Raw genomic sequence first — 10,335 nt, 5'->3', positions numbered from 1 at the left:
ACCCTTAGAGCAAAGGAGGAAGAGGTAGGGTGACAAAGGGTCGCCTTGCCGAATACCTCTTGTAGGAGAAATATTACCCTTAGGTTCGCCATTCACTAGTATGGAGTAGGAAACAGTGCTAATACACTTCGAGATCAAATTTATCCACTTGTTATTAAACCCCATTTTTTCCATCAACTTCAACAGGAAAGCCCATTCCACTCTATCATAGGCCTTACTCACGTTGAGCTTGAGTGTCATAGAGCCTATTTTTCCAGATTTCTTTGTTTTCATGTGGTGAAGAGTTTCATAGGCAACAAGTATATTATTTGAAATTGCTTTGTCAGACTGAAATGGGAGATATATATATATATATATATCGGTAAAAGAAATAGGAGATATATTACATTTACATTGCCACTTGATTAACTAGTCTTTGTGGGGCACAAAGCTTTTGATGAACAAAAATTTTCATTAATCAATATAAAGTATAACGGTTACATAAGGAGAAGATACTGAAACAAGCCTAATAATCAAACCCAGGAAAGCTCATTCCTTTGTTATCGCATTCTTGAGTTCGGGTTCATAGCATAGAATTAGGTTTAACTCCCATGGCCCCCTCCTTTTGTGTGCCCCTCACCTCCTCCTTGAGGATGATCCACTAGATTCATTGCAAGCAAAAGATCATATTGATGTGGTTGCTGTCAAATTGATGCCTTTTGTGAGGTATTTTTACAAACATCTCCACTACTTCTAATCTTTTCAAGGGTCAGCAATACTTTTCATCACAAGTTGCCCAAGTTAGTCCCCTTGGATATCCCATTTGATCAAAGCAACAAAGATTACATTTGTTGTGTGCTAGATAACAACCCAAAATATTGCAGAGTAGAAGAAGTTCCCATAACATTACTGACAAAATGAAGGAAGTAGAAAGAATACTTGAATTTTTGTAGCAAAATTACCATAATATTACTCTCTTTATTCAGGTGAGAATATAGAGGGCTAGAAGCTTTTAGCATAAATATAAGAGAGAGGGAGCACCGAATGGGAGGCGCAGTGTGTGTTGTTGGGTAATAGACATTGAATTGACTTTTAGTGAGATAAGAATTTGTACAAGTGTAGGTTAAGAATTTACCTTCAGTGGTAACTTTTTATTTTGGGTAAGCGCATGTTACAAGAGATTAGATTTGGACAAGTTTCTTTCTTGACTGATAGATTTAATGCTCGCCAAGTGTCTTAAATCTGTTTAAAAATGGGAGGAATGAGAGAGTTTTTCAACGGGAGGTGGGCCGTACCCATTAATATAATATAATCTTTTCCTTTTTTTTTTTTTTGGGTCTAAATATGATTTTTTTTTTTTTAAATTCAATAGTTGGGGGAGGAGAGATTTAAATTCTAAATGTATATTTTAAAAATATTAAGATGTGTCAACTAATTAAGTTACAAAACTTTTAAGATATATATATATTAAAATCTTTCCGCAGTTACTAACTAGTAATAAATATGGAATTACGAGTTCAAATATATAATTACATACAATTTTAATACTATGATAGTTACTAACAAGCATATATTATTATTATTATTATTTTTTTCTGATACAAGATAAAAATTCTAATCTAGCTTAATCTAAGTGTATATGTGTGCGAAATTCTCTCCTAAAGACTTGAATCCCGGCCCTTACCCCCCACACCTCACAAACACTTATACTTGTGAAGTGATCATCGTGCCAACGAAGCGCGGTAGTTAACAAGCATATATTATAATTGAGTCCAAATCTTCTATTCTATTTTTCCAGCTTCACTGTATACTTCACCAATAAATATTTGTCACGTGTTCACCTAATTAATTAAATACTACTATTAATTAATAACTGTATTATTAAAAAGTCAATAATGATAGTATTTAATTAATTAGGTAAACATGTGGCAAATATTTATTGGTGGAGTATAACATGAAATAGGAAAAATGGGACAGAAGATTTGGATTCATTATGATTGCATTTGTATATGGAGCTAACTTTTAAGCTATCAATGTGGTAGTTAAGTCAATTCAAAACTTGGGTATATTTAACATATTGGGTCCATTTATTTTTATAAGCAGCGGATATAGATCTTACAACATGGCTTTTAATGAGAAATTTGTTGGTCCAATATAACATATAAACATGTACAAACTTAGGCACACCAATAGGACTCACGGTTATAGAACTAGGTGTAAGTGTGCATTACACAATACTTTTTTTTTTTTTTTTTGAGGATCTGCATTACACAATACTTGAAAATATATCTTTGCTTTATAAATTTTTGTGACTTATATGCAAGGTTGTTATTACTTTTAACACATTTCTAAAAATGTATCTTATATTATTAACATAATTAATGTTTGTGCTTGACGGTATTGATGTATTTTATTTATATTTGTGCACATAAAGATTGGTGGCAAGAATACATTTTTTTTTTTTTTTGTGGTGCTACTTGAACCCATTTTTGTTTTTGTAATGTATGGGAGACATATCTCATTTATATATATTGTTGTAATTATTTTGTAAACTACTTACTTTAATGGGTTTAATAGTATAACACATTTTTGTTTACTTTTTAGATTGTATGGATGATTTGTTTTTGAATGTGGTTGGAAAAGATTGTATGAATGAGTTCTTTATGAATGTGATTGGAAATAAATAGGTTAATGTATAATGTAATGGAAATTTAATGGAAAGAACAGGTTAATGTAATTGGTGACAAAATGTTTTGTCACTAACAGGTTGAACTCTGAGTATGCACAAAAATTGGTGAAGAAATAATTCGTCACCGAATCCATTAAAAATGGAAAATTAAAAATACAAAAATACAATTAGTGACAAAATATTTCGTAACAGAATATGGTGAAATAAAAAGAATTAAAAATTAAAAATAATTTCTGATGAATTTATTTCGTGTCTAAACATAATGTTTAGTGAGGAAAATATTAGGTGACAAAATTTTTTTCATCACCTATAATTCTTTTTATTAAAACAATTAAAACAATTTAGTGACAAAAATTTTCGTCACCACGACTTTCTGTGACTGAGATTACACAACAAATTACGTTTCATCACCATATGTCATAGGTGACAAAATAAGGGTATTTAATGATGAAAAGTGTTTGTCACCATAGGTCTTGTTTGTTGTAGTGGCATTATTTCTCTTGGTACCATTTATTAAGAAAAAAAATTGGAATTATAGATTTTTTATTTTTATGTAATGAGTTGAATGAATTACAAATTTGAATGATTAAAGATTTTTATTTTATTTTTGTTTCTTAATAGGTTTTTTTTTGTTGAATAATTGTACACTTGTTGTCATTTAGTTTCGTCTTGTTTTTGTTTGGGTTATTTTTGTTGTTATTTTGGTTAATTTTTGTTGTTATTATTTAAGTTTTTTTAAGGGGTTAAGGATTATGTTTGGGAGGCTAGAATTATTTTTGAAGTAATGTTACGTTTTCACAACAAATCTTATGCAACAAGTTATTATTGGTAGATTTAAAAGTGATCTTGTTTGAGCCTAAATTAGAATCAGTAACAACTTATTATATAGTATTTCTTGTGAAATTATTGTAAAAGTGATGTTAATATTGAGCCTAAATTAGGTTTAGTAACAACTTGCTACATAGGATCTCTTGTGAAATTATTATAAAAATGTTGTGGAAATAATATTACTCTTATTTTTATTTAACCCAAATTCTTTTGATTTTCAAGTTAAGGTATTTAAGATTCTTATTAGGGTGATCACAATAAATTAGTTTAACATTTAATTTAATTAATTTTTTTTTTTTTGCAACTATAAATATAGTTTTTTTTGCAAGTCAGGTGGTCAAGCTTAGATGTGGAGCTACCACTGACTTTATTCATGTGGACCAGTTGGGTTGTCTGTTAATGTCGACATGCTTCTAATGGGGATACCTTGAAAGAGTTTAGAGTAGATTGGGTTGTGACAATGTGATTAAATTAATCGTGATAGGCTTTTGTCTCTGCTCAACTCTTGACCCAGTTGAAGCAGAACTTCTGAATCTAAATAAAAAGGTACAAGAAAATGACTCTAGTCTTGGCACACGTGACCCATCAAGAACTTTATACCACACAAAACAGTTAATAAGGTTATGGAATTTGATGGTGGATAATTTAAAATGCAATTCCACATATATAACTGATGATTTGATGGTCTCCTCCTGTAGAATTTGCCATCTATTATCTGAGAGCTTGTTGGATAAGTCTTTATCCCATTTAGAACACACAAAATAAAGATCAAGCATTAATTTATTCATCTTGCTTTGTCGAAAGCATAGGCATAGGCATTTGCCTTCAACAGAATATTGCGTATTATTCATACATGCACTCATTAAAAAGCGTACAATCAAATTCCAAAAGCAACACAAAAACCACTCACTAGACACTTATTTTTATTAATAAACCTAGCTAGCTATAGACTGCCACAGACTTTGAAGAATCCTACTCTTACAGGCTCAATCACGAAGACACAAACCAAAATAATATTAAGCAAGAGAATCTCTGGAAACATTTTTATTGGTTGATGAACTACACATGAAGACCTTAACCAGTGCCGCCAAGAACAGCTTTAAGCTTCTTAATCTGAGCAGAGTCAAGGAAAGTTGTTGCTGCTATCAATTCGGTAGGTAAATTGTTTCCAAACAAAGCATAGTCCAGAAGTTGGAGACCTGGGCTTGAACTACTAAAGCTAACATATGCTTGGGCGACAGTGTTTCCGGCATTTACTTGGAAGTGAAGTAATCCTTGAGGGAAAACCATAATGTCAGCCACCTTGAGGGTTTTAAAGTAAACAGTATTAGCTGAGGAAACAAACCCGGCAGAGATTGTTCCTTGTAAAACAATTAAGATTTCGGAACCTCCAGGATGTGTATGAAATGGCACAACTCCGCCAGGAGCGAAGTCTATACGAGCAGAAGAAATTCCAAGGCCATTGAGACCAGGAAATTGTGCAGCGAATGCTGGTGTCACTGCGGCTTTAATAAGATTTGAGGTGTTAACGGCAACGTCTAGGGCAGAGGAAACAAAATCATTCACTGTGACAGTTGAAGGGTTCTTGCAAGAGTAGCCTGCAGGGCCTTGAGGAGCTGTGAGGTCACCTACACAGAAGTCTTGTACAGCAGCATGGGAGCTACTGCTGGAGGAAAGGAGGAGACAAGAGATGAAGAATAAGGGAAGTATCATCCTCACAAATTAAGATAGCTTTTTAGGCTGTGTTTGATGTTGGTCTTGGTGTCTTTTATATATATAGAACCTCGGATACATGGATTCTTAGGCCATAGGAATTCAATCTTTGGAATATGCCCATGCAACAACAACAGGAAGAAACAGACTATTTCATACGTGGAAAATATTGTTTCTATGTAGAAAATATCTGTTCAAAAGTTAGTTGCTTGGGACATGCCAAGATTACACGGGCAACAACAGCGCAAGAAACAGACTGTCACCGTTTTTTTGTGAAAAAATAATACCACAAATAAAGACATAATACGCATGATGTGGTACCTCAAACTGAAAGACACTGTTCATAGTCTAAATTTTAACGTGAACAATATCGAACCTACACAGCCATTCTTGAGGAAAATATCCACAAAAAAGACATTATGCAATTTATTACATATATATGCCAGTTACTTCAGCTACGGACATCTTACACCAGCTGGTAATTTTATCATGATGTCATCATATGAAACTTTTAGCTCGATTTGTAGTGAATTACTACACATGAAAATAATAATAAAAATTGTAACTTCGATTAAAAGATTGCTAGCCTACTACTGCACACTTCCTGACTGAAGGTTTCCGGAGTCTCTACCTTCTAAATGGACCAAATGAAAATGAAAAGTATTACTTTCGATAGTAAATTCTTAATTAGCAAATAATTAAAAATTACGAGATGCAACATAATCTCTTCTGATTATGCAAATAAATTTGTGTGCATATGTATGATAGGCTGACAGCTTCAATTTTACTTTTCACGAACTTTCCCAAAATCAAGCAATTCGAATCCACATGAACTTAATGGCACAGTACTCAGCATACAATTCAATTAATAACTGGATACAATTCATACAAGGTGCAACAATCTACTTAATGACTCTGGCCTTTTGAAATATTTCTAATAAAAGCATCAAGATTTGTTTCTGATGATCCACCTTTAGCAATTGCTTGTCGACTGATCTCTTGAAGTTCTTTCGCTCTTTTCCTCATTTCATTCCCTTGTTCGCTTTTTTGATCCATGAACCTTCTCACGAGCTCTGAAATTTCCCCTCTTGTCACAAAATTTCCAGCTCCCACGCCCTTCTTAGCTCTCCAGCCGATCTTCCAATCCTCCACAATTTGTTTACAGTTTAAGATTTGATCCCAAACAATAGGGAAAGTAAGCATTGGAACACCAGCAAAAATAGCCTCAAGAGTGGAATTCAATCCACAATGTGTCCAAAACCCTCCTATTGAGGAGTGGCACAACACCTTCAATTGGTCACACCAAGGCACAACCAAGCTCATATCATCAAAAACATCATTAAACCGACCAATTTCCCCACGTGACACCCACAAGCACCGAACACCACTATCCCTCACCCCACCAACAATTTCATCCATTTGGGCATTTGAAACCGATAGGAAACTTCCCATTGTGATATACAAGACCGAAGATGGAGGTTGACAATCTAGCCACTGGAAATAGTTGACCCCATTGTTAGCATTAGTTATAGAGGGATTGTTTTTAAGTTCTAAGTAAGGTATGGCAGGGCCAATAGGGTAGACAGGAAAAGGAAAGTTGGCTTTTAAAGCATCAATGGCTTGAGCTTCAAGTTCGTGAAACGTAGTGAAGAGAAGATACTGCCCTTTCGACACCAATGAAACACATTCCAGAGCTCGATGCAAAGTTTTTAGATTATCTCCTTGAGTAGAGATGGGAAGATCTGCAATACGTGTGGCAGAAACTCCGGGGATGTATTCCACGAGCTCATCTCCTCGTTCTTTGTCACCCACATGGCAAAGACAAATTTTAAAAGCAAAGTATGTGAAAATTTTGCATTGGAACTATTCCAATTTATTAAAACAATTTTGTTTTTGGTCGCACTATCTTATCATTTTTGGGACTCACACTTAAGAGCATTTAGATCAGCTCATACAAAAATTTTCATCTATTTTAACATAAGAGCCTATTTTTTTTTCACACAATTATTTTCAAAAACACCCACATTATTGATTTTAGAAGTTATTTCAATAAAATATTCATTTATCATTCACATAATCACTTTTTTTTAAAAACCCATATCACTCTCACACACACCAACTGAAAAAGTGAATTAAGAAATAAATAAAATATACTTTTACACATGAAAAATAATCTTTTAATTTACCTACGTACTGTAGTTGTGGATAAAATATGCACAATTTTAAACAAATTGATGTGGATAATTTTTTGGGTTAGTTGGCTGAAATTTTGGGCCATTTTACATTTATTGTGCCAATCATTGTATTCCATGTGCTTATAATTTTAAGAATAAATTAGTTTGATCCAAGTCGGATAACACATTAGCACTTCATTAAATATTTAGGGTGAAACTATATTAGTTTTATGAATTAGTATACATGTACATATCAAATGTGTGCGTGCTGCGCACGTGTAAATCTACATATGTATGTATGTATGGAGGCTAACTTATGCTAGTTATAAAATTTCTGCCTAGTTAAATCCTAGTTCTCCACTAAAAACTGAAAATAGCTACAAAAGAACACATCAAATTTATGAGAAAACCCCTCTATTGTGCAAAGAAAAATCGCATGACCAATTTGATCAATCTAATACAACAAAATATAATTACAAATACTCAAGCTTATATGTTATATCCCAAAACTTGAGTATACAGAAATATTAAAAAATACATTAAGTCTTGGCAAAGCCGCAAAGCTAGTTGGAGGTAATATATTTTGTGAGGAAGCAATGAAACAACCCTCAAAACTAAAAAATAGACAAGTTAAACTAGAATTCCTTAAAACTCTCTAGTACTTCCACCGTTTTGCTCTTTATAGATACTAAGTCTAGAAGATTAATAAATTTCTACAACTAAAGGTATTGTTTCTACTTTCTTAATAATAAAAAAAATTTTAAAAAAAGTACTGTTTCTAGGGGGAAAAAAAATAAAGGATTGAAATGAAGAAAAAACAGGATTGAAGTTGAAGGGTTTGAGTAACGCACCAGAAAAATCAAGAAGGAATTGGCCGTTCTGATGGAGCAGCTCAAAATGATGAAACACTGAGAACACCGAGGGCGACATAGTCCAAAGTGAGGCCACCGGAATATTTCTTCGGTTCCCCAAACCGACAGCCCAAACAAGGAAAGGATCAATGACGATGGCTGTCACCGGCGGCTCAAGCCGATCCAGAACATCCTCAACGGGCGCTCCCATCTTCGAACCCACGGCTTCTACGAACCCAGGAAAATCTTTACCACGAATCAGCTCCGAAGGTATAACGTTTGGTATGGTGGCATAGCTTATATTACTTGGCTTTGGGTCTGAGCCGATGAAGCTGAGCCATTCTTCAGTAATGATGAAGGTGATGAGAATATCGGGGGCTTTTGAAACCACTTGCTTGCAAAGGTTCATCATGGGGTTGATGTGGCCTCGACCGGGATAGGGCAGCGCCACCACGTGGCAGACGGCGGTTGGTTCAGTTTTGGCAGCCTCCATTTCTCCAGATTTCTGCGAGGCCGTACCATGATTTTTTTGACTCCATACCTCTGTTCCCCAACTTACTCTCAAGCTCTTCCCACAGACGGCGCATTGTAGGGTCTCGTTTCTCTACGTAAACCCAAAGACAATTAATTTGTAGAGTATGGGTTAAGAACTAGAATAGTGACAGAGTTTTTCCGCAAAAGATTATCCTTCTTTTCTTATTTCTTGATCAGCTTCGCCCATTTCATGCCCCGTTTCATACCCTCACCCTCTATTATATAGCCACTCTCACTCTCATCCCTACCGTCCACTGCTCCCCATCCGTGGACGTGCTCAAGTACCTGTCACGTCAGCAGCTGCTTTTCATCTTGTTGGTGAGTCAGTGAAACACTGTTCAGGTGTCTCTCATAATGCGGCCAGAAAAGCTGTTGCAATGCATTGAATACGGTGGCAGCAGCCTTTCCCTCAGATATTTCTTCATCCTTATCGTTTTTGAGTGTGCTTTGAGCTTATCTTGATCAGGTGGGCTCCTCGGACGATCAACCAGGCCTTTCTCCGGCTCAATTAGTCTCCGCTATCATACCAGGGTAAAACTTCCTTCTCGGACAGAAGATGTCCTCCTCGGACTGGAGACATCCTCCTCGGAAAGCAATGACCCTCTGCCCAGAGGATTCCGCTCCAATCTGGACCTTGCATTCTACTCATCCTTCTCTTCGGATGTGAAACAGTTCTCTCGTGGGTGTTCGGCCCGTTAATTTGGCTTGATCCTTTTATCCCCCACATTCTCGATTAGAAATTAACGTAATGATATTTTTACTTAATATTTTTATGATATTTATGCAATAAATTCTTGTATTAGATTAATATTTAAAGTAATTTTAATTCTCTAAATGAATTAGACTATTTTAGTTAATTTTTCTATTTTTTTATTAGTTTAATGTTTTTATACATATTTAAAATAATTATTAAATTAATTATGATATCATCATGACCTCGGTTTGAATTCGGTTCGGCCTTAGAAACCTTGAACCTCTCAGTTTTACTATTTAATGAACTGTCTGGGCCTGAAAACTTTGCTCACCATCCACATCCAGCATTTAATAAAATTAATGTATATTTATAATATATATTTTTTTGTCACTTTTGCGTGTTAACATTTAAGTTTACAAGTCCTTTCACACTCACACTTAATCAGATTCAGGGGTGGCTTAATGCATTTGGAAGCCTTAGGCGAAAACTGATTTAAGGCTTTTTATATATTTAAATATGAATTTTTTTAAGAAATTTTTTTAATATTACTTAAATTCTATTATCTTGTTTTAGATGCATAACTATTAATTAACCACATAAATTTCTTTTCTTCAAAAAATCTATAGACACAAAAATTGACAAAAATTTTCACAATTGTTGATGTAACAGATTGGTAGTGTTAAGTAAAAAGATGATATTTGTGGTAAGTTTAGATGAAAACTAGTAAAAATTTGTCAACTCAACTGTTGTGAAAAATATTGTAAAATTTTTTGTGTATTGCTCCTTTTTTTACAATATTTTCACAACAAATCCTAAGTACTCCTATTAAGTTATTACTAGTACTAATTTTAACTTACTACTAAAATTACTTTT

At 34.1% G+C, this 10,335-nt stretch overlaps 2 protein-coding genes across 2 annotated transcripts; both read right to left on the bottom strand.

Annotated features, from left to right (window-relative positions):
* Positions 1 to 4,258: 4,258 nt before the first annotated feature.
* On the bottom strand, positions 4,259 to 5,861 carry LOC111987446 (auxin-binding protein ABP19a). Its single transcript, XM_024019159.2, has one exon. It carries the CDS (start codon positions 5,207 to 5,209, stop codon positions 4,571 to 4,573), a length of 639 nt encoding a protein of 212 aa, XP_023874927.1. The 5' UTR covers positions 5,210 to 5,861; the 3' UTR covers positions 4,259 to 4,570.
* Positions 5,862 to 5,971: 110 nt separating this feature from the next.
* On the bottom strand, positions 5,972 to 8,733 carry LOC111987445 (UDP-glycosyltransferase 87A1). The gene is made up of 2 exons (XM_024019158.2): positions 8,235 to 8,733; positions 5,972 to 7,008 (listed from the first exon to the last, which is right to left on the bottom strand). Exons 1-2 carry the CDS (start codon positions 8,725 to 8,727, stop codon positions 6,116 to 6,118), a joined length of 1,386 nt encoding a protein of 461 aa, XP_023874926.1. The 5' UTR covers positions 8,728 to 8,733; the 3' UTR covers positions 5,972 to 6,115.
* Between the last annotated feature and the right edge of the window lie 1,602 nt (positions 8,734 to 10,335).

Source organism: Quercus suber, unplaced genomic scaffold (genome assembly GCF_002906115.3).
Source record: "Quercus suber isolate HL8 unplaced genomic scaffold, Cork oak 2.0 scaffold_457, whole genome shotgun sequence".
Classification (NCBI taxonomy): Eukaryota; Viridiplantae; Streptophyta; class Magnoliopsida; order Fagales; family Fagaceae; genus Quercus; species Quercus suber.
The sequence above is the reverse complement of the archived record's forward strand: the minus strand, read 5'-3'. Positions and strand labels throughout refer to the sequence as shown.